Source organism: Mytilus edulis, chromosome 8 (assembly GCF_963676685.1).
Source record: "Mytilus edulis chromosome 8, xbMytEdul2.2, whole genome shotgun sequence".
Lineage (NCBI taxonomy): Eukaryota > Metazoa > Mollusca > Bivalvia > Mytilida > Mytilidae > Mytilus > Mytilus edulis.
This window is the reverse complement of record NC_092351.1, coordinates 14,390,744-14,416,464: the sequence shown is the minus strand read 5'-3', so window position 1 is coordinate 14,416,464 and position 25,721 is coordinate 14,390,744. Positions and strand designations below refer to the sequence as shown.

General features: G+C 32.2%; 1 protein-coding gene across 1 annotated transcript; it reads left to right on the top strand.

Moving 5' to 3' along the window:
- Positions 1–6,731: 6,731 nt before the first annotated feature.
- LOC139484876 (heat shock 70 kDa protein 12A-like) lies at positions 6,732–25,100 on the top strand. Its single transcript, XM_071268895.1, has 8 exons — positions 6,732–6,822; positions 8,406–8,438; positions 10,315–10,347; positions 14,734–14,763; positions 15,942–16,256; positions 20,131–20,373; positions 21,904–22,063; positions 23,833–25,100. The coding sequence occupies exons 2-8, from the start codon at positions 8,415–8,417 to the stop codon at positions 24,897–24,899; spliced, it is 1,872 nt and encodes a 623-aa protein (XP_071124996.1). The 5' UTR covers positions 6,732–6,822; positions 8,406–8,414; the 3' UTR covers positions 24,900–25,100.
- The last annotated feature ends 621 nt before the right edge of the window (positions 25,101–25,721 follow it).

Here is a 25,721-nt window from a genome sequence, read left to right as displayed (position 1 = left end):
TTTTAAGTGGCTGGGACAAGAAAATACGTTTTTATTGTAAAACGCCCATATATGGAATACATCCTGCCAAATTTATTTTCCATCTTTACTTTAATGTTTGACAAATAACCATTTCCACACTTAAATAATTTTTCTTGATTTATTATGGAAAATAAAACATTTTTCCATTTATTGTTAGATTGAAAAAGTTTTCTAACCCATGTAGATTTGAGTGCTATGATGAAGGAATTAAGATTGATCATTTTCAATCCACCTTCACTGTAATTCTTTTGTAACAGCTCTTTCTCGACTCTATGAACAGGTGAATTCCAAATAAATGTAAAAATAAGCTCATTAATCTTTTTCACAAGTTCTTTCTTAGGGTTTGGCAATGTAATTATAAGGTGATTAAGAACAGGTAATATCAGAGTTTTTACAACAGCTTTAGTAATGTTGTGTTGTCATTTTAATGTTATATTTCACATGGCCATAAAAGAGGGAGATTTGGCATGCCACAAAACCAGGTTCAACCCACCATTTTTTCCTTTAAAAATGTCATATACCAAGTCAGGTGTGGGTGTGTGTGTGTGTGTGTGTGTGTGTATTATATTTTAATGTTGTGTCGTTGTTCTCCTCTTATATTTAATGCGTTTCCCTCAGTTTTAGTTTGTTACCCCGATTTTGTTTTTGTCCATGGATTTATGAGTTTTGAACAGCGGTATATTACTGTTGCCTTTATTTGCCAATTACTATAAGATTTCTTTTTGACCATATTTTAATTAGATGTTTGATCTGCCAAACTCTCTCATTATGATTGTTGTTAGTAATTTTATCGAGATCTACGTCAAAATGTATACCCACTAACTTAAAAGATGTTGCAGCCAACGATAAATTTCTTATTGGACAAAGTTTGTCACTACAGTATCTTTTACTCCCAATCCAAACTACCTGTGGTTTAGAAAAGTTTATATTTAGCACTGAGAGGTTTGCATACCAATCTAATTCATTTAAAGTTTGATTTAAGGACTGTTCACTTCCATCTAAAATAAGTGAAGTATTATCTGCAAACTGTGATAACGTATGTTCTATCCTTTCACAGTTATGCCAGTAATATTTTCATTCCCTCGTATTCTAATTGTCAAAATTTCTGCACAAAGTATAAAAGGTAGGGTGATAAGCCACGTCCTATTTGAAAAAAATCTGAAAGATTTCCTCCCTGAATGACTGCAGATGAGATATTAGTATAAAATACTTTAACCCAGTTGATAATAGATTCACCGAAATTAAAAAATTGCAACACTGACAACAAAAAGTCCCAAGATAAAGAATCAAATGCTTTTTCAAAATCAATTAAAAGCAATAAACCTGGAATATTATGTTCTTCTGTATATTGTAAAAGATCATAAATCAATCTGGTGTTATCCTAAATAATACGCCCTCTAATAAAGCCAGTTTGATGTAATTCAATCAGTTTGTCTAAAACTTACTTAAATCTACTAGCAATAACCCCTGAACCAATTTTGTATACAATATTAAGTAAGGAGATCGGTCTCCAATTTTTGAGTAAATGCCTTGGTTTATTGTCTTTTGGTAAGCATGTAATGATTCCCTGCCTTTGAGTCACTGATAAATGTCACAAATTTGACCCATAATTTAAAGATCTGTTGAAAAACCATCTGACCCTGGTGATTTATTATTATTCATTTTCTGTAAAGTAATGCTAGATTCATTAATAGTTATCTCCCCTTCTAAATTCAACTGTTCATCCACAGATAATTTATTAAATTTTAAATCTTTCAAATCTCTTTCTTAATCACTCATTTTACACCCATTGCCAATAGTATCCTTATTTTTGTATAAATTTTCATAAAAGTATTTTGTCTCCTTTAAAATATCAAATTTGTTTGTGATAATTTTCCCATCATCCTTTTCGACTTTGGGAATTATTTTGCTTGTAAATTTTTTTGATTCAAGACTTTGTAGGGTTTTCACCTTCTTCAATCCACTGCACTCTAGAGCGTATAAATTTACCCCTAATCTTTTCTTTTCTTATACTTTCTAATTCTTGTTTTTTTAATTTCTAAGCTATTTAATAAATTTTCCTCCAGTTTAGCTTCTAATATTTCAATATCACATAATAAATCTTTTTCCTTTTTATCCCTTTGTTTTTTCTTATAGCTTGAATAAGATAAGTTTCAAGAAATAACTGACTATATACTGTAAAATGGAGATCATCGTTACAAATCTCATGCATATTATCAAAATTATAAATCAATGCACCATACTGTTTTTTAACATCTAAAATCTTATCTTTAACAATATTTATGTATTCAATATCATAAAGTAATGAATTGTTGAACTTCCATAGACCTTTACCTCGAACAAAAGGATTAAATTCAAATTCTGAAACTACCATAGAATGATCTGAACGATAACTAAGTTTAATTTTACAGTTTCTTAAATTTGTCAACAAACAGTCTGAAATAAGAAAAAAATCAAGACGTGCTTGTTTGAATGGTGATTTTTTTCTCCAAGTGTTTCTGTGTAGATCAGGAAATAGTTCTCTGAGTGGGTCCAAAAGGGACCAGTGATCTATAATTTCTAGAACTTTATCTCTGGCATTGGGATTATTAACATTAATCAATACATGGATTTAATACTAAATTAAAGTAACTTTCATTTCCAAAATCTTGAATAACATTCATAATCTGATCATAAAAAACAGGACTGTCTACATTAGGTCCATATAATGACACAAGTGTAAGTTTCTGTTTATCTATTATAACATCTAATGCTAAGTAATTGCCATTCAAGTCTTTTTTTTCTTTAAGCACTTTAAATTCAAAATTATTATTAAACATGATTGATACTCCTCGTGAATTCGAGGAAAAAGAAGAGAAAAAACAATCAAGACCCCACATGGATCTGACAGCATTCTCAATTTCAATAGTAAAATGTGTATCTTGTGAGCAGTAAATATTGTAATTTTTTGTTTTCAGTAAATTTAACACAACTTTTCTTCTTGCACTATCTCACAAACCCTGGCAATTTGCGGTTAAAAGTTTCAGAGACCCCATAATGAGGTAAATACATTTACACTATACATATACATACATGTATCGATATTCACATAATATTGAGAACACATATTCATCAGGCAAACAAACAAATGTTTTTGAAAACTATTATTTTAAGGAATTGTTGAAATACTGAATAAAAGCATAAATATAAAACTAAGATAACTCGATAAAAAGCTAAATGGTAAGATTAATAAAGTTGAAAAAGAGATGGAAGAGAAAGCAGAGGCGTTATCTATTGAAAATAAGCACCTGAAAAACAAACTTGATGCAATGTTCTCTCATATAACTCCTATTTAGACAGACCTAGCAGAAACAGCTAAAGTTGCCAAGATAGCTAATTTGAGCAGCAACTATAACGAACAATATTCCAGGAAAAACAATTTCAAGGTGTTTAACTTCCCAAGAAGAGATAGACAAAACCTTCGCAAGGATTTCATTGAAATGTTAAACTAGAGGCTCTCAAGAGCCTGTGTCGCACACCTTGGTCTATGTGCATATTAAACAATGGAAACAGATAAATTCATGACATAATTGTGTTTTGGTGATGGTGATGTGTTTGTAGATCTTACTTTACTGAACATTCTTGTTGCTACAATTATCTCTATATCAATAATGAACTTGGCCCAGTAATTACAGTGGAAAATATTTTCTAAAAATTTACAAAAATTTATGAAAAATGTTAAAAATTAACTATAAAGGGCACTAACTCCTTACAGTTTATCTCTATCTATATATAATAATATTCAAGATAATAACAAAAAACGGCAAAATTTCCTTAAAATTACAAATTCAGGGCAGTAACCTAACAACGGGTTGTCCGAACCATGTGAAAATATCAGGGCAGATAGATCTTGACCTGATAAACAATTTACCCCTTTGTTCTATTTTTAGACGTGGCAGCCATTTTAGTTGGATGGCCGGATCACCTGACACATTTTTTAAATAAGATACCCCAAAGATGATTGTGGCCAAGTTTGGATTAATTTTGCCCAGTAGTTTCAGAGGAGAAGATTTTTGTAAAAGATTACTAAAATTTACGAAAAATATTTAAAAATTGACTATAAAGGGCAATAACTCCTAAAGGGGTCCACTGACCATTTCGATCGTGCTGACTTATTTGTAAATCTTACTTTGCTGAACATTATTGCTGTTTACAGTTTATCTATATCTATAATAATATTCAAGATAATAACCAAAAACAGCAAAATTTCCTTAAAATTACCAATACAGGGACAGCAACCCAACAACAGGTTGTCTGATTCATCTGCAAATTTCAGGGCAAATAGATCTTGACCTAATAAACAATTTAACCCCGTGTCAGATTTGCTCTAAATGCTTTGATTTTTGAGTTATAAGCCAAAAACTGCATTTTACCCCTATGCTTTTTAGCCATGGCGGCCATCTTGGTTGGTTGGCTGGGTCACGCCACACATTTTTTAAACTAGATACCCCAATGATGATTGGCCAAGTTTGGTTTAATTTGGCCCAGTAGTTTCAGAGGAGAAGATTTTTGTAAAAGTTAACGACGACTGACGACGACGGACGCCAAGTGATGGGAAAAGCTCACTTGGCCCTTCGGGCCAGGTGAGCTAAAAATGATCTGGATGTTAGTTTAGAAGAAAGGGATGTTGTGGCAATACATAGGTTACCAGCAGTACATGAGCCAAGTCCACCTATTGTTCGCTTCTTTAATAGTGATGTGAAGAGAAGTGTCATGCGTGTTAGGAAGCAATTGAATGGGAACGTGAAAATTTTTGATGATGTCACACAAAGAAATATGAAGCTTATTCATAGGCTAGAGAAGAGCAATCATTTTGAACAGGTTTGGTACTTTAATTGTGGTGTGTATGGCAGAACAGAATGTGGTGTATAGATAAAATTTGGGATGTATGACGACATCAACTTTGGACCCAGACAATTTAGGTCTGGGCGTTAACATTTGTGGAAAAAATATTTCTGACAAATTAAAGTCGTAAATTTGAGAAAAATTTGAAAAAAAGTTTCAATTTTTTAAATATTTTTATACATGTATAAATTTAACAAAAAAAGGAAATAAGAACTCTAGAATTTGTAAAAATTACCAGGTTTTTTGGTTGATTGCAATGTATACAAAAAAATGTCCGTAACAGAAATGGAATGTGCAACAGTGGCAAAATAGCATTAAACTACAGGACTTTAATATAAGATGTTGCAATTTTTCGCAGTATATCTAATTCATCAGCAGATATTCAGAGACCTATGATCTATTGTAAAGTATTGTGGAACATGGGCATTTAAATAGTAGAACTTCAATAACAGTTATCATAAATATCAAGGCACATTCTTAAACATGTACTTAAATGTATGTTCCATAACTTTGAATTACCTCAAAGTACTTATTTATTCCTCAGTAGGTATTTAGTTACAATTAGTTTTAATTTAATGAAAACAATTCGATGTTATTATAACAAGTATTGAATTTGGATACATGTTGTTTTGTTTATATGTTACAACAGTCGTAATACTTGTATGAAAGACTTCACTTTTCTTTTATCAACATTTTTCTTCAATTGTATAAGAAATCAAAACTAATATCTTTCTAAAGAAGATTAACATAGAAATACTAAGTAAGGAGAATCAATATGATTGTAAATAATAAAATTATAATCAGGTATGAAAGCTCCCTTCGTGCAAGATGTGGCATTGTAAAAAATAAGACACACTAACATATTAAACGATAAAACAACAATGACAGACGGCAACAAATGGCATCAACTGAGTTTAGGAGTTACCAGTGTCTACCTGAGACAAACATATTATTTTGAATATCAATTTGTTAACCATAAACGATCAACCATCCCGTATCCTGGAAGAATGGTGTAATAGCACAACATTAGAAAAAGGTATACTTTAGTAGGACTTGTATTATTGAGATAAATAAGAGACAAATTACAGACCATTAAGAGATTAAACTGAATATCTGGTATTTCCTGTAAAAAACATATCAAATATATTAAAACTGTCATTATGAAACGTACTTAATTATTTAAGGCAAATCATAGAGATCAAGTTTTTCGCGTAAACATTGTCAATTTATTTAGTTTTTAACCATCTTAGTTGTTTTGTGTTCGTCTCTGATGCAGGCGGTTGTAGGTTGAAGCCCTGGTTTTAAAATTGGTGTTATATTCTGACTCTAAGTCGAAAACACGGCTTCAATGAGTAAGTGCAAAGACTGGTCGGCTCAGAATCAGAATCTTGTTTCATTGTTGATATATTGGATAACATGACTTCCGGTTGACTGTAACTGTAAGCTATTCATAATTATATTCTCCCTCACTACGTTCGTCCGAATATAAAGTAATTATAGTCTATAGCCTTAACAATGAACAAACGTCATAATGTAGGTGTGCTACTCGCTATAACCTTTATTCTATATAATACAATAATGTATGTATCAAATACAAAGTTAACAGAATAACAAAAATATCATAATTCCAATTACAAATTCACATTTAATCATCCGTGAATACACGTGTCTTCTTTAGGCTATAGCGAGAGTCGATGGTCAGAAAGGTGACCACACGGGTTTTAAGTGCGGACAAATGGTCACATGTCATGAATATTCATGAACGTACGACTAACTAAATTTTATTAAACGTCATAAGTATTTTAAAGGTTTACGCCTTTTAAATTCTTTCTTCGATCACCTGTGACTGAATTGGTATGTATACAGAAGGTTAACCAAGTAACCAAGGACTTTGTTATGACAAAACAAAACTAAAAGGTATTTATGTCCAAAAACTGTGAATTTCATGACGTTTGCACCTCGATTGATTTAATAAGTGTTATAATTTCATCGTTCAACATTTTTAGCCATATAAATATATAAAGCTTATCTCATATCATTAAATTTTTTAAACATTTCATTTTTGTTTCTGTGCAATATCAAAGTGAAAGTTGAAACGATGTCTGACTTTACTTTATGATAACAAAACTTGTTTGATGTAAAAACAAAATCCATTTATCAGTGTGTTTTGGAATTTTTTGTGCAAGGTTTTGGAAATTTGACTTAATTTTGTACAGTTAAAAACCACAGGAACAATACTATATTTAGGTCTTAAGTATACATATCAATCTTCAGTTAAGTGGTATGTAGTGTTTACATGTACTTTTATTATTTAAGATAAATCAAATTTGGTTTTTTGTGACTATGTTGTAAAGTTTTCATCTTTCGTTTTAGCCATAGATATAAAGCTTACCTCATATCATTAAACTTTTTAAACATTTAATTTTTGTTTCTGTGCAATATCAAAGTGAAATTTGAAACTTTGTTTTGGATTTAGATGAATTTGGCTATTTATTTTACGTAACTTTTACATATAGCTCTTCAACAATTTTGTGTACTTATCTATCTTCGGATTTCAAATGTTTGGCTTTGAGCGTTCCTGATGAAGGTAAATCCAGAAAAGCAACTTCCGTCCTCTTTCTCAGAGTTGCATCATCTTTTCACAAGAGCTTCGTTATCTTTTTACAAGAGTTACGTCATCTTTTCACAACAGTTTCGTCCTCTTTTTACAAGAATTCCGTCCTCTTTCTCAGATTTTTGTCCTCTTTCTGAGAGTTCCGTCATCTCTTCACAAGAGTTCTCTCATCTTTCTGAGAGTTCTGTCCTCTTTCTTAGGGTTCCGTCATCTATTCTCAGATCCATCATCTTTCTCAGAGTTCCGTCCTCTTTCTCAGAGTTCCGTCCTCTTTCTTAGAGTTCAGTCCTCTTTCTCAGAGTTCCATCATCTTTCTCAGAGTTCCGAAATCTTATATCAGAGTACTGCCATCTTTTCACAATAGATCTGTCCTGTTACTCAGAGTTTCGTCATCTTATATCAGAGTACTGTCATTTGTTCACAATAGTTCTGCACTGTTACTCAGAATTCCGTCATGTTTTTAAAAGAGCTCCGTCATCTCTTCACAAGAGATCTGTTATCTTATCTCAGAGTTTCTCCATCTTTCTCAGAGTTACATCATCTTTCTTCGAATTATTAAACGTGTTGTTTTCAATTTTTTGAAACGATGTCTGACTTTACTTTATGATAATAAAACTAGTTTGATGTAAAAAAAAAATCCATTTAGCAGTGTGTTTTGAAATTTTTTGTGCTAGGTTTTGGAAATTTGACTTAATTTTGTACAGTAAAAACCACAGGAACAATAATATATTTAGGTCTTAATTATACATATCAATCTTCAGTGGTATGTAGTGTTTTCATGTACTTTTATTATTTAAGATAACTTAAATTTGTTTTTAAGGTTTTTTTTGTGACTATGTTGGAAAGTTAGCATCTTTCATTTTAGTTCTTTTTTTTTCTTTTTAAGGAAACGATAATGTCAGGTCAAGGAGATGATAAAGTAAGTAACATATTCTTTTTGGTTTAATAAAAACTGACAAAAATCGTCAAAATTACAGAAAAGCCACATAAAAAACTTCATCTGGTGCCACATTTAAGCAGATATCGCTATCAATTCATTTTGGAGCACACGTGGTCTCATTTTTAAAATCAATTTTCTTAGATTATTCTATAAACATGGAAATGTAATCGGCCTACAAATGTTCAGGCATGCATCTTTGACCAGCAAATTAAAACCGCATTTTTTGTGTGCTTATATTCTTAATTCCAATAGCAATTTTTTTTTTTAAATATCCGACATTCAATTTAATCGCTTAGTGGTCTGTTATTTTTTATACACAAACTCAACAATACAAGTCCTAATAAAGTATTTCTCTTTCATATGTTGTGCTGTTACACCATCATTTCAGTATAAGGCAATAGTTTAGCGTTCATGCTTAACACATCGAAATTAAAAATAATATGTTTGTCTCATGTACACTCTGGTAACTCTTAAACTCGGTTTATGTCATGTGTTGCCTTCTGCCAGTTTGATATCTCGTTTATTGTTTTAGTGTGTCTTTTTTTTGTCGCGAAGGGAACTTTAATGCCAATTGGAATTCTATTATTTATAATCATACCGCTTTATTGTATGTTAACTTTTTTTCCATTTTCTTAAAAAGGTATAATTAAAGGCAACAGTAGTATACCGCTGTTCAAAACTCGTAAATCTATGGACAAAAAACTAAATTGGGGTAACAAACTAAAACTGAGGGAAACGCATAAAATATAAGAGGAGAACAACGACACAACATTAAAATGTGACATACACAGAAACGGACTAAGCATTAGACAAAATCCGATGAGAATAACAAATATAACATCAAAACCAAGTACATGAATTTGGGATAGAAAAGTACCGTGACACGTCTTACATGTAATTTTGAAATATAACATATATTAAAACTAACCCATATCTTGTAACATAACTAACTATTTGAGACAAATCATACGAGATCAAGCTTTTCGCATATACATTGTCAGTTTATATTTTTTTTTGAACACTTTCGTTTTTTGTGTTCGTCTCTGGTGCGGGAGGTTGTTGGTTGAAGCCCTGGCTTTAAAATTGGTATTATATTATGATTATCCTTTGAAAATAGGGTTTCGAGAAGTGAAAGCAAAGGCTTGTCGACTCAGAGTTATAATATTGATTCCGGTTAATATGTCTTCTTGTTGACTGTTACTTTGTCTTGAATATGCATTTAATTTGCTGATTGAAGTTAAACAGCTATTCATAATAAACATCAACAGTATAGTTAAAGGTTTACGCCTTTTAAATTCTTTCTTCTTTCACCTGTGACTGTATTGGTATGTATGCGAAAGGTTAATCAATTAACCCAGGACTTCATGACAAAACAAAACTAAAAGGTATGTATGTCCAAAAACTGTGAGTTTCCTGACGTTTGCACATCGATTGATTTAATAAGTGTTATAAATTCATCGTTCAACTTTAGCCATAGATATAAAGCTTATCTCATATTCCATCATTAAACTTTTAAACATTTTATTTGTTTCTGTGGAATATTAAAAAGAAAGTTGAAACGATGGTTTTACTTTATAATAATAAAAACCAGTCTGGTGTATTTTTTTCAGTTAGCATTATGTTTCTATATATTTCTTGTGTGAAGTTTAGAAAATTTCACCTGATTTTGTACAATAAAAACCACAGAAACAATAATATATTTAGATCTTAAGTATACATATCTGTCTTCAGTTTAGTGCTGCTATGCATGTAGTGTTTATATACTTTTTACGATAACTCACAAATAGTTTTGTGTAGACTAAGTGTGAAGCTTGGATTCTTTCATTTGGGTTCAAATTCTTCTTTTTTATTTTAGGAAACTATCAAGGCGGCTCCAAAAGATGACAACGTTAGTAGCACACACTTTTTGATTAAATCAAAACCGATAAAAAATCATAATTATGAACAAATCGTCAAGCTTTAACAATTATGTGTTTTAAACCATCTTGGTTGTTTCATATTCGTCTCTGGTGCGTGTGATTGGGGGTTTATGCCCGGGTCTGGTAAAACCGAAGACTTAAAATGAAATGGTATTTATCCTGATTCATCGTTGAAAACACGATTTCAGGGAGTTAGTGCAAATTCAGAACATTGTTTACGGATTGATAAAGAGTATTACGTTTCCTGTAAACTGTTACATCGTCCAGAATATGCATTCAATTTGCCGGTGGAAGTTAAACAGCTATCCATAATAAGTACCATAATAGATATAAGAAGATGTGGTATGAGTGCCAATTAGAAAACTATCCATCAAGGTCACAATTTATAAAAGTAAACCATTATAGGTCAAAGTACGGTCTTCAACATGGAGCTTTTGCTCACACCGAACAGCAAGCTATATAAAGATTCACAAAAATGACATGTGTAAAACCATTCAAACGGGAAAAACAGCGGTCTAATCTGCGTTAAAAACGGGAAACTAGAAACATTTATGAACCACATCAACAAGAACTACTGAACATCAGATTCATGATTTGTGATAGGTGCACACAATAGTTATCAAAGGTACCAGGATTAAAATTTAGTACGACAGACGCGCGTTTCGTCTACATAAGACTATTCAGTGACGCTCGTATCAAAATATTTATAAAGCCAAACAAGTACAAAATTGAAGAGCATTGAGGGTCCCAAATTCCAAAAAGTTGTGCCAAATACGGCCAAGATAATCTATGCCTGGGATAAGAAAATCCTTAGTTTTTCTAAAAGTTACAAATGCAGCGGTCTAAAACGTTTAAATAGGTGCCAACATTCGCCATTATCTGAAACAATAGTGTAACATTACAACAACAAAAAAGAAACACTATATAATATCAATCGGAATGGTTTAACTTAATCAAAAGGCATATTAAAACAAGTGAACATATACTGAACGAATACATTTGATCTATGACACAATGTAAATACAAAATCAATAAAATATGGGTTTATATGTCAAATAATTCAAAAAGACAAAATTGAACAAAATGACATACGTATACATATTAGTCTTCAGTTTAGTGTTGTTATATATGTTGTGTTTTGAAACGCGTGTCTGGCGTATAAGATTATAATCCTGGTACCTTTAATAACTATTTATACCACTGGGTCGATGACACTGCTTGTGGACGTTTCGTCCCCCAGGATATCTTTTTTTTTAATTTTTATTCAACAACAAATTGCACTTTCTGCTGTTAACAATATACCTCACTAGTCCAGCATACTAGTGAAGAGTCCCTGTTTGTTAATACCAGAAACACAGGGTTGAAAAGATTGTCTGAAAGATTGTGTAACAACACCGATCTATATATATAAAAAGAAAAAAATACTATATAATATATATGTTGTGTACAAGTTATATATAATTATCATTTTGTACAAATTATAATTTGTACAAAAAAATTGTACACATTATAATTTGTATTTTGACTTTGTACAAATTGTAATTTGTACAAAACGTGCCTGTACACATTATAATTTGTACAAAATAAGGCTAAATTTCACTTATAACTTGTACAATATTTAAATATAATAAGTTTCAAATCAAATGATAAAAAATAAATTCAATTCTAATTACGAATCAACATGAAACACACTGATAACTCTATTTACAATACCACACAATACTATATAATGCTCTTATTTGTTTGAGCAGGTTAGCGAACCATGACACCTCGAATTACACAATACATTTTGCTTTTTACATTTACACTTTGAATTGTTACAACCGCCTTTACATTGCAAGAGAGATAACCCTGTCCACCAGTTTTTTTTAAAAAATTCACAGCTTCCCTTAGGGAAAGTTGTAAATCTGGAATTTGTGTAACGGACACAGAAGAGTCACTAATTGATTCTAGTTGGTTTCTGTTTAAGACTCCTTATAAATTACCAGCTATTGTCCCTACACGATATCCAAAGTTCCTACTTCTACAACAACACCTTGTATGTTCCTCGGATTGGTCGGTGCTCGGTCATATTGTGTTATTGGGATAATAACGTTGTCTCCAACAGATAACTCACTCAGTTTCTGTTTTGTATTTCTTGTAAGGACATCTGCTTGGATTTGTTGGCCAGACAATGCACGTTTTCTAGCACGAATGATTGGGGATTCGACTTCCTCTGATACTACTTCAATAGTTGTACTTGTTGATCCGTTCCATCAATCTCAATTTCACTGTTCTCCTCTGAAACCTCTTTAAACACTATCTCCAGATCTTCCTAAGTTTCAAGATTTGGCAAAAGTTCCCTGGGCAAAGAAGATGAAGATAAACCTATCTTTGGGTCAGAACCAAACAGAGCACGATAAGGCGATTGCTCAATTACTCTCTGATATTTTTCTGAAATTGCACGAAACGCAAACCTTCAGACCACTGTCGTGTGTCATTGTCATTCATCCATAATATGAGCATTTCTGTAATGTCTGAATTTGCTCTTTCTACAGACCCTTGACTTTGGGGATGTTTTGGTCGCCCATGAACTATTACTAATTCTGGCCATAACGATTTCAGTTCAGTAATTATATGTGCAGTGAACTCTCTTCCATTATCGCTTTGGAGGATATAGGGTGCACCAAAGAGAAGAAAAATGTCATGTAATTGATACGCAATTTCAGCAGCTCTCTTAGATTTCAGAGCTCTAAATAAGCACGCTAAATTTGGTAAGATGATCTTGATAATGCATTATCCATTTAAATTCCTGGTCGGGGACAGATTGAAGGTCTACAAGGTCAACCTGCCCTCTACAGTTGAAGTCAGCAGACATTACAGGTTTAACAACAAATTTTGATATGTCAGAACGTTTTCTTTTCAAGATGCATTGTTCACAGTTGGCATTAAATATGCGTATTGCTTCCCGGCTAATGTTAGCAAAATGTTTTTTGAGTTCTTTGTTAGTTTTATTGAGACCTCCATGACCGACCCCAACATGTGCTGTTTTATGATATCATACATATCCTCAACGGATAAGTAGTAAAGAATGGTGTCATCTGAAAGTAAGCATTAAACCATTTTGAGTATGGCACAAAGCTAAACTTGTATTTTGTTCTAAAGATAATTATGTTATGAGCCATAACAGCGATATTCTTGTTTAAATATTATAAATATAAGCAGATCTGTGAAATAGTTAAAGCTCATATTGTCGTCTGTTTTGTGACCTAAAGTTCCTTAATAAATACGTGTACACCCTTATTTACTGTGATCCTATAGTAGTTTGATTATTTTGATACATCGTCATGAATATGCATGAAATATTTGCCACTGAACGTTCAATTTATAACCTCAAGGCAATATAAATGAATCAATATGAATTTAGAAATAGCATTGAACAGTTTTTATAGTAGGTATCAATACATTTGTATCACAATATCCATATGATAAATTGTTGTACAAGTTATAAGTGAAATTAAGCCTTATTTTGTACAAATTGTAATTTGTACAGGCACTTTTCGTACAAATTATAATTTGTACAAAGTCAAAATACAAATTATAATTTGTACAATTCTTTTGTACAAATTATAATTTGTACAAAATGATAACTTGTACACAACATATATATATCATCTAGCAATAAATGACTTTTGAGTATTGTTTCCGGAAATTTTCCATATTTTCTCCGTTAACGTGTGCAATGTTTTTCTATCAAATAACTTCCTGGTTTGAAACAAAATTGTCACACCGGTTTATATGACTTTAGAAATAAAACAAACAGAAGTGATCTAGCATTTTAACAGGTATGTCTAAATCAAAATAAATCAGTATTATAAAGGAGATCAAGAGTTAAAACTTGTTTCTTTTTTAATCTTTTTTTTGTAACGGTAAATTGATCTAAATAGCTGTTGTCCCCGAGGATATCATCAGCCTAGTAGTCAGCATTTCGGTGTTGACATGAATATCAATTTCATGGTAATTTTTATAAATTTCCTGTTTACAAAACTTTAAATTTAAAAAAAAACTAAAGATTTTCTTATCCCAGGAGTAGATTACCTTAGCCGTATTTGGCACAACTTTTTGTAATTTTGGGTCCATAATGCTCTTCAACTTTGTTCTTGTTTGGCTTTTTAACTGTGTTGATCTGAGCGTCACTGATGAGTCTTATGTAGACGAAACGCGTGTCTGGTGTATAAAATAATTATCCTGGTACCTTTGATAACTATTATATGTACTTTTATTTTTTTACGATAACTCACAATTGATTTACGTTTTGTAGACTATGTGTGAAGCTTGGATTCTTTCATTTGGGTTCAATTTCTTTTTTTTTCTAGGAAACTATAAGAGAGCCGGATCGAAAGAACGTAAGTAACATATACTTTATGATTTAACTAATACTGATAAAAATCATACTTTAAATAAACAAGTCGTTAAGCTATAACAGAAATTTAACTTTAAATTGTAAAAGCAATAACGATGTGACGAAAGATTTGCCCGCAATCGTTGAATATAAAACAGATACATGCGTTGAAAAACTTATAAGGAAATATTAGTTATAATACATATTCATTACATGAATACCTTTAACAATAATTTATTTTGCTATAGAAATTATCACTTTCAACATCATTAGATAAAAACTGAGGCATTATTACAATTATCTTTGAAACTCGAAAATACAAAACTTACGAAACTAAAGTATACAAAATCAAACAGAACATATCAGCTCCTGCATTCTATCCAATTACCAGACCACATTAGCTTATGCTTCTTTTTTCTGAATGTTTTCCTTTGTTCTATAACATTTTGGTGGGAATGTCAAAAGACTTTTTATCAAATTTTATGTAGAAGAAAACATCCTGTGTCTAAGCTGAGAATCGAAATCAAGACCTTAAGAATATTCACCTACGATACAAACAAACCAATACACCAGGTCGACTGGATACACACTCTTTGTTACTTTAACATATCTAAACATTGTGTCGGATTTAATGACGCGTAAATGTTGTTTTCAACTAATCTAAAAACAGCTTGGATGTAAAAGAGGGACGAAAGATACCAAAGGGACAGTCAAACTCATAGATAGAAAATAAACTGACAACGCCATGGCTAAAAATGAAAAGACAAACAGACAAACAATAGTACACATGACACAACATAGAAAACTTAAAAATAAACAACACGAAACCTAACAAAAACTAGGGGTGATCTCAGGTGCTCGGGAAGGGTTAGCAGATCCTGCTCCACATGTGGCACCAGTCGTGTTGCTTATGTGATGATAACAAATCCGGTAAATAGTCTAATTCGGTAGGTCACATTCATGAAAGGGAAGGGGATTGTAGTTACGACGTAAGGAACATATCCGATATCATTTGTGAAACGGTTATTCCGTACTCCATATTGGATGTAAAATAGTACTTGGCGTGTCAGGGTAAGATCACCCTCTGTCCTCTGGCTATCTGGATGGTCTTACAATGACACACTGCGTCCTCGTGGGATAACTATTATGGAACGTGTATTCAAGGAATTTCTTTTTCATTAGTTGATAGTGGTTGCCATTGATTTTGGAACAACCTACTCTGGATTTGCATACTGCAAACTTAAGGATTATGAGGTTTATAAAGAAGCCTGTAAAAAAGGAGTAGAAAGTGTAGATCTACCTATTTACAGTCAAATTTGGAATGATGAAAGCAGTAGAAGAGAACAAGCTCCAACGTGTGTTCTGTTTGACCAAGACGGAATATTTCACAGTTTTGGATTTGAAGCAGTTAATTTTTTCTATAATAATGCTGAAACCATTGACTTTACGGAATGGTACTACTTTGAACATTTCAAAATGATGCTATACAACGAAAAGGTAATATAATCTAGTTATGAAATGTCTTATAAAATAAATGTTATTGAGTTCACTCCAAATGAAACCACTTAGAAGGCTAAATTAAAATACTTCTGTTTAGCATTTCTCATTCTATACTTTATTTAGTTTGTCTCCAATTGCCTATCCTAATGTTTTGTTGTTTCTTTTTGGTAGTGTATTTTGACAAATTACAGGAGGTTACAATAAGATAAAAACATGTCATTCAGATACATAATTATGTCCTACCTACCTATCCATTCTTTTTTAAAACTTCCATAAACGTATTCTTTTCTTTTACTTTATCACAAAAATTAACTTGTTAAAATAAAGCTCAGTTTTAATATATACAGTCCGCCAAAAGTTAAGCACCACCTAATTAATGAATGAACTATTTCGAAAAAGATATTAATGTTTGGTGTTATGAAATGCCTTTAAGATACTTTAAAAAAAATCATAACGACCAAAACGATTGAACTCCGATAAACCCGTCAGGCAACTTTTTATTAAAGGTCATCTGGACGTTTACAAATACACTGTTTCGATATCGTTAAGTCATCTTCCTTCTGTCCTGCCCTAGGTGAAATTTGACCTTCACCGATCCATTATATAATATGGCAAGTCGTAAGTTGTTTGTGGCTGAACGTTGGCTAGCAATATTGGCATCTCCAATGCCGGTAGGAGCACTATAAACATAGGTAACCATTTTTTTTTACAAAGTCATGATAGAGATGACCAGGATATTGACGAACGAACGTATTAGGAGCGGTAATTGTATGTTTAAATGTTTAAAAACGTACTTAAAACAAAAGGTGTTGTTATGTAATGGTTAATTTGTTTGAATTGTATTCGGATGCAATCACGAAATATACATCACGCACAGAAGTATTCGAGTGCACCGACAACTTTTACTATACTCATATATACAGATATGAATGCATAAAATTTAGATGCTCTGAAACAATATGCAAATGTTATGTTGTGGGATCGTTTCTTTATCTGTCTTTTTAATTAGGTATTTAAGTTTTATATATGTAATCTCATTGATCAGTTTATATATAAAAAGTATATCGTTTTTTTAACCCGTTCAAAAATGATCTTTTTTAAAAGGAGGAAAAGGTGGGGCTAGTATGTTAATTGTTGTCCCGCATTTTGTTTAGTGCAATCGCTGTCCTTATTATTTTTCACTCTATTCGGTCCTGCCTTTTTATATAAGTTTGTCCTGACTTTTTTTCATACAATGTCATCCGCCTTTTTTTATTCCACACTCATGTCCTGCCGGTAATTATATGTTAACTATAATGAAAAAAATTAGTTTTGTCCTAAATTGTCGATTTTCACATGAAGCCATAGCAGGAAAAATGTCACAAAATGCAAATGTCTGAAGAATGTCTAAACCAACATTTCAAAATGATGTTTTATTTATATTGTCTATTTTTTTTTTTATGCCATAATGTGATACTCCGCCAGTTGAAACGTACTTAAGGTCCATCTGTGTGCGTGGGTTGGATGATCTGGTCAAAATTTTCTACGGTTATATCCCTTAGTACTCAAAGATTGGACCTTCACCAGTATGCACCTCCTATGATGAGGTATATTGGATAATAGAAGTCTGTAAACTCATTTATATTCGTATAAATTTGCAATTATAATGAGTAAACTAATTAAATGAGCGGAAAATGTAATAACCATAAGAGATGCAACTGCAATTTGATTTTCAAAAGTATCAATACACTAGTAATAATATCTATTTTTGTAGCATCCTCTTTTTACGACATGCAAAATATTAAAAAAAAAATTAGGAACTTATTTCTTTAATTTTATTAGGGTTCCTTGTAATCAGCCTAATCTGGCTTGTCTGGAGGTATAAGCCAACGAAGATAGATAAATTTCGGAAACGAAAACAGGATTTAAAATAGAAAAATGAATTATCTCAATATGGTAAACTTTGATATCTATGCTTTCACCTTTTTATACCCAACAACAACAACAACAACAACAACAACAACAACACTTGTGGGACCTCAAATTTAAAATTAAAAGTCTTGAATATCGAGTGCACCTTTTTCTATTGTAGCAAACATTAAATTATTAATGCTTGGAGTAAGCTAATAAACCGATAATATTTCTTTAAATTACATGCAGTACCATGCAATTTCTTTCACTTCGACGATTTTATGTTGGATTAATTCATTAATATATATAAATTGCCGCTCCCACTTTGTACGATTCGTCAAGTTACGCTTTCGTCCGTTAGTTCTTCAATATCCTGGTCATCTCTATTGACACGGGAACTTGAAATGATAGACTAAGACCCGAAAGACCCCGTTTTACTACCCGTCGTGATGACAGACTGCTTATTCGTTGTGCTAAAGCCAACACATTTACCCCTGTCCCACAAATTAGACACCACTTGTCTTTGGGTGGTCGTGTTAGTGTTCAAACATTAGTCCGTCGACTATATAGGTAACATAAGAGCACGTCGTGTTGTGAAGAGACCTGACATAATAGCAAGGCACTGTATAATCTTGTTGCAATGGGCTTATGTCCATCGACGCTTGAACATGTGAAGCGGTCATAATTTCATTGGTCAGATGAGACTCGGTTTCTGTTACGACCAGTAGCCAGCAGAATACGAATTTGGCGGGGAAATAAATTGCCCATCACCAAATCAATATTTGCCCAACGACTGCATTCAATGCTGGACGGGTGGTGTTACAGTATGGGGTTGCTTCTCATACCATTGTAAGCTGGGCAAGCATATTCTGCAGGGTAACATGGACAAACAGACATACAGGGATTTCGAACTTAAAAACATTGTAGTCCCTCATTTTGATAATCACCAACTTGCGTCAAGACCCTTGTACATGGACCACAATGCTAAATAGTTATCAGAGGTACCAGGCTTATAATTAAGTACGCCAGACGCAGGTTTCGTCCACACGAGATTCATCAGTGACGCTCAGATCAAAATAGTTGTAAAGCTAAACAAGAACAGAGTTGTTAACCGTACAGGGTAAGGATTGTAACCGAGTACAAAGAGCAAGAAGCCATTTACACTATAGTTTAGCCTTCAATTCTCAAGATATAAACCTTATCGAACATGTCAGGGATTTCATTGGTAAAATCTCAATCGCAGAAATCCACCTTTGCAAAATGTTTGGTGTTTTAAGAGTGGCAATTATTGATGGAATAGATTTCCTCAACTAAAGTTCAGAAGGCTTATACAGAGTATGAGACGCCTTGTTATGGAACTTACTGGAAGAGGGGTGGTTACACATCCTATTGACTCAAATATTGACAATAAATTTGCCCTACATACCAAATATTATTTGTAGAAAATGTTAATGATATTGGGTGATTGATTGTTGTTAAAAAATAAAAACACGGTGAAACTTTATTTTCGTTTCTTATTTGTGTAATTTACACTATTACTATGAACGCAAAATTTAAATAAATAGAACCTTCATAAATGACCAAACTTAAGTTCATGGTTTGGTTATGGTATATGTTAGCTTTATTACTACATGAATGTTTTCTTTTATCGAGGAATAAGTGATTTTTTAATAAGAAAAAAAATCGATGCAATAAAAATAGATGGTGATTAACTTTTGGCGAAATATATATATGCATGGACTCTTTAACAAATATCCAAAATGACGTAGTAAAAACTTACCTACAATTGGAAATATTCAACTTTTGAACTTTTCATTGAAAAAACGCAGTAATCAATGCTTTGAGTCTATGTGACTAAATGATTGTACATAGGTACCTGACGATTAGACAACAGTCAGAAAATATCATGAAAACAAACGGCATCAAGTTTAGCAAAAAAGTTATAACAGGATGATCTATCAAAATATGTTTTTCCAAATAGGACCAGTTAACTGAGAAAACAGACTTAGAAGAATCGGTAATGATTGGAAATAAAGCTCGTAGGAAGAAAATGAAAGCCATGTTCGTGTTTGCAGCCGTACTTAGGCATTTTAAAGAGTTGCTTCTAAATAGAAGAGCAAACGAAACTTCTTCAATAGATGAAGGTGATATAGACTGGGTAATTACTGTGCCAGCTATATGGGACCTTAAAGCAAGGACGTTCATGCGAGATGCCGCTAAAGAGGTAAATCAATTTTCAATGATAAGGGAAGGGAATGTTATGTGCTAGTAATCAACTCATTTTCGAAAACCTTCTGATATTGTAATTCGTCATTTCAAACGAATATAAATTATTTAATAAAACAACACTCAAATAGGATCTGTGTGCCTACAGCTGTAGCCTTTAATACTAATTACATTCAAAATTCTTCAAACTAAAGTCCTTCACTATAAATTCAGGCAAGCCCACTACCAATCCAATCAAATAATAGAATATACAGTTACACATTAAAATCTATTTACAAGAGAGGGAAAATTCATATTAATATGTAATATTTGTATATACCCGAATAAACAATAATCTACCCATAAAAAGGTTGATTGTTTGGGTAAACATAATAACGAACTGCTGTTACGTTAACTTCGAATATCTTTGTTTTTCTTAAACAAACCCCTTACGTCATACTTTTTCACAAATCTCATGAGTGCATATATATTCGTAAAAGCCACAGTACGGGTATATGTCATCCAATCAAATTGAATTTGAACACACAACATGTGCTTGATTTATATTTAAACACGTGTTTATAGTGAACAATCACTTTACGTTACTACGCCATGTGACCAGTACCTTTAATAAATATATATTAGCTTTATACGCAATTTTGAATTTCTAAGTATAATTTGAAAATGCTTAACATGACTGTCTTCTGAACAGTATTATGTGTGATTCTTTTTTGTATTGAATTTGTTTATTTTGTTTGCGTTTTGGTTTTTGTAAACATGAATTTTGTAATATGATTGATATTTAAATAGCACACACATCAGGCGAATAAACCAGGAGGGGAACAAAGTACGGATTTGCAAAAGAGGGGCGAATAATACTCATAGATTGAAAATAAACTGACATCGCCATGGCTAAAAATGAAAAAGACAAACAGACAAATAATAGTACACATGACACAACATAGACACCTAAAGACTAAGCAACACGAACCCCACCAAAAACAGGATTTATCTCATGTGCAAGCAGATCCTGCTATACATGTGGCACTCGTCGTGTTGCTCATGTTATTTCAAACCCGGTAAATAGTCTAATTCGATAGGTCGCATTCATAAAAAGGAAAGGGGGTTGTAGTTACGACGTAAGAAACATATCCGATATCATCTGTGAAAAGGTTATTGCATAACGGTCAACCAACTCGTGATGGCGTCCGTAAAATTAACGAAGGGATGATTTCAACTTCACCATTACTAAACTCTCGGTTTAATAGCTTCCTTGTGAGTAGCCACCCTCTATCAAAAAAATCATGATAAGAAATACAAGCACAGGAATAGCAATTCGAAGATACATATTACGTATGCAGGCGCTGTTGGAATGTTGCTGCTTAAAAATGGAAAGTTCACAATTGGGAAACTGAAATCATCCCTTTTGTCGTAAGGTTTGTTTTAACCCGACCCTCATTGTGAATTTCTATATGTAAGAAGAACGACGGTGTTATTCTTTAAAGTGTAATACAATGTACAATAATTTATACAATATATTCATTTTAAGGCCGGGATTCCAATCAACCAACTTAAACTTGCTTTAGAACCAGAGGTAGCATCAATTCATTGTAGGCGAGTTCCAGTTAGCGTCCAAACTCTTAACGATGGAAAGAAAACAATTGCTAAGATGACCATTGGGTCAAAATATATTGTCCTAGATCAAGGAGGTTAGTCTTATTAAAAACAATATTATTCATTCATTCATTCACTCATTCATTTATTTATCAAATGAATCATCATATCTATTGCATACTACTTTATTAAACATAAGTGATTCAGTATGATTTTATAATACTGTATGAAATATAAAACAAAAGTGATACATTCAACACTCTTTGTGTACTTGTATTACTTTAGAATTGCAAAGTGGACAAACACATATTATTTTTTTATTCTTGTGTTTTCCTTGTCTTTCACGTTCATATAGGTTGCAAAAATACATTCATTTCATATATTATGAAATTAGTTTGAAATTTACGTCTATAAAATTTATAAAAAAAGTTATAAAATACCAAAGTGATAGGTAAAACGAAGTATTTGTGCTAAGACATAACAACTGCGTTTGCACTCTTGATAAACCAACTAAACTCACCGCAAAGAAACAGTTATAACCATATATACAGAGCACATTCCTTGATTTGAGCTGAATTAATTTCAAGATTTTTTTTCATGCTCCATCTGACCCGAGAACACAGTTATTTCGAAGTGGATTTCTTTTAGACAATAAATGAAAATTTTAAAAATCCCACCAACCAATTGTTTTGTCGGCTTTCGAAATTCTAATTTTTAATCTTTTCAGCTGGACCATATCACTATTTTACATTAAAATTAAAAGTCTAATACCCAAATTTAACAGTGTAATTCCACCCTTCTACTTACTACTTTGGACATTAAACATTACAAACTAAATTTGAAAAGGGTATACAAACAAATGTGCACTTAACACATTGTCCCATTAGGAACTATATTTACATTAAAACACAAAGATATACATACAATAATAAATTATATACAACACTGTTAAGATTTTCTCGACAACCATGTTGTAAAATACACAAAAAATACCAAGATTTAGACAAGCATCGGTTATAAAATTTATGCTATTTGTTATCCATTTGACGTGGTAATGTTCTTATCCATCCCGTCATTGTGGTATTGTTCTATGGTAAAACAAATCGTATTCTTGTCTCACATTTTTGCTACAGTGCTTTGTCTATATGACTTTTTGTGTTTCTTTGTTACATATTTGTTTGTTTTATGGGGATTAAGATCAACACACAATGTTAACTGCTGTACCCCATTTTTTGACATTTTTACCTATTATGTCTGTTTGTTAGTTTGGTTCACATACCGTTGTCAATATAATGGAATTGAATGCGACTGTCAAACAAGTGAGATGTTTAGCTAGATTTAACCCTAGTTTAAGCCACTTTTTTCTGCATAAGAAAATGCCTGTACAGTCAGAAATATTACAGTTGTTATCAATTCGTTTGATGTGTTTGAGCTTTTGATTTGGGAATTTACCTCGGAGGTCAGGTTTTTTGTAATTTTACCAGAAAATAGTTCAGATGGACTTCATAGCAATTCTGAAAATATAAACAAATAAGTTATATTTTATGAGAGAAGTTACCCATGAATAAATCAGTCTTTATCGAAATCATTATGATTTCATTTAGTTTAATAACTACTCAGTTTCTCTTCTGTTTCTGGCTTTAACGGATCCTAAAGTAGTCTTCATGGGGTTAGTAAATGGAATTAAATATGACATACAAAGAGCAGACATGGTTCGCATTAAATTTCAAGGCTAACATTTGGAGAAATGTTTTTTTTTTATAAATTAAAAAAGAATTTTTTTCATATATTAAGAGTTTCAAAAGAACTAATAATTTAGTTGATCATACGATTGAAAAGTTCTATTATCTTTATCTGTTTTCAGGTGGAACAACTGATATTGCTGTTCATGAAATAACAGGTGAGAACACACTGAAGGAAATACACTATGCATGTGGAGGTCATTGGGGAGGGAAAACCGTCAACGAGGCGTTTTACAGATTCTTGATAGACGTATTCGGAGAAAATGTTGTCGACAAGATAAAGCAAGAAAAACCTTCAGCCTATTTTAAATTGTTGCACAACTTCGAAGAAACGAAAAAATGTTTTGACGAGGAAAAGCTTAAAGATGGCGAAGGGAAATCGAAAGTTATTATACCAATAGAATGGATTCAGTATTTTGAGAAGTCAAACATAGTTGCCTTGAAGGAATCGGTCAAAAAGTCTAATTTTAAAGGAAGGGTGAAGATTGTTGTGGACAAAATGAGAATAAAGAATAATTTATTTAGAACATTTTTTGATTATGCGATCGAAAATATCATAGCTGAGCTAAATAAGTTGGTACAAAAGGAGGAGCTACGGGACGTGAAGACCTTATTAGTAGTCGGTGGCCATTCAGAATCACCTGTTCTGATAAACGCGTTGTATGAAAACCTCCCAAATTTCGACATTGTAGTACCGAAACAGCCATCTCTTGCTATTCTAAAAGGGGCTGTCCTTTATGGGTTTGAACCTGAAACGATAACAAGTCGCGTGATGCAATATACATATGGAATTGCTATGCAAAGGCCTTTTATACCAGGAGTAGATCCTTATTCAAAGAGAAACAGTTTGGTCAACGGATTAGTTGACAATGTATTTGATAAACACACCGAACGTGGACAAACGGTTAAAGCTGGTGAGTTTCTCAAGGAGCACGAGTACGTGCCAGCAAGACAGGAACAGATGGCAGTTCGTTTTAAGTTTTATGCAACACAAAATAAAAATCCAAAATATGTTACAGATGAAGGATGTAGCTGCATAGGTACATTGTATTTTGAACTCTCTGGGGGAATGAAAAGTAACAAGGAAATGAAGTTGAAAATTAATCCTAGCGGAACACAAATCGTTGCTGTTGTAACTGAAAAAGACAATGGACACGAAACCGAAGGCTTCTTTTGTTTACTTGACTAATTATAAAACGCTCTGATGCACGAGGGAAAACTGACACACACAAGTAGTTTATTTTTATACACAGTCATTATTATCTTAATTACGACTTTAGCTAAAAATATATATATAAACGCGTCTAACAAAAGTGATCTATTTCAAATGTAAAATTCTTGAAAATTTATATTTTTCTCCTTTTATATATAAAAAAAAAAAAGATAATTATGTTCGTTGTTGCCTTATTTTTAACTAGGGATGTATTAATCATTTTATAAATCATTGCTATTTAGTATGCAGTTCTACAATCATTAGCACATCTCAATCTTTAAATTATAGAATTATTCCAGTATTCGGCAGCAACTGCAAATGGATTATATATCTTCAAGTAGAAACTATGTTATTGGACTGGAATTCCTTTTCATAATGAATTGACATCTGGTATTGTCTGGGTTTTTTACTCTAAAAGTATGTGTCCCTTTGATATATTCTGCCATGTAATTTAGCTTAAAGTACTAGTTCAAAATGTTGTTTTCGGGATCCCTTCCTATTTCCAGTATTCTAAAAAAAATAAAAAGCAATGAGCGAAATTTATTTTTGAACGTCGTAAATGCAGAACGTTTCTAATGATTGAAATTTGAATATTTTGAATTCAGGCATTAATCCTAAAACAAAACAGTTTTAAGTATTATTTGGTGTCAAAAGCGAAATACGGGCGCATTTTGAATAGAGTAAAAGAGAGAAAGAGAGATCAGTTGCATCTCTTACCTTGAATATACATGATTTATTGACCCTTACCGTAGGAAAACAAATGAATAATTTGTTGCTTAGCATTGTATAATATAATGT

Coding starts and splice junctions, on each gene's coding strand:
- LOC139484876 (XM_071268895.1), top strand. CDS start 8,415: ATGTCAGGTCAAGGAGATGATAAA. Junction 10,348..14,733: donor CGGCTCCAAAAGATGACAAC/GTTAGTAGCACA, acceptor TTTTTTTTCTAG/GAAACTATAAGAGAGCCGGA. Junction 16,257..20,130: donor TGATGCTATACAACGAAAAG/GTAATATAATCT, acceptor TTTTCCAAATAG/GACCAGTTAACTGAGAAAAC.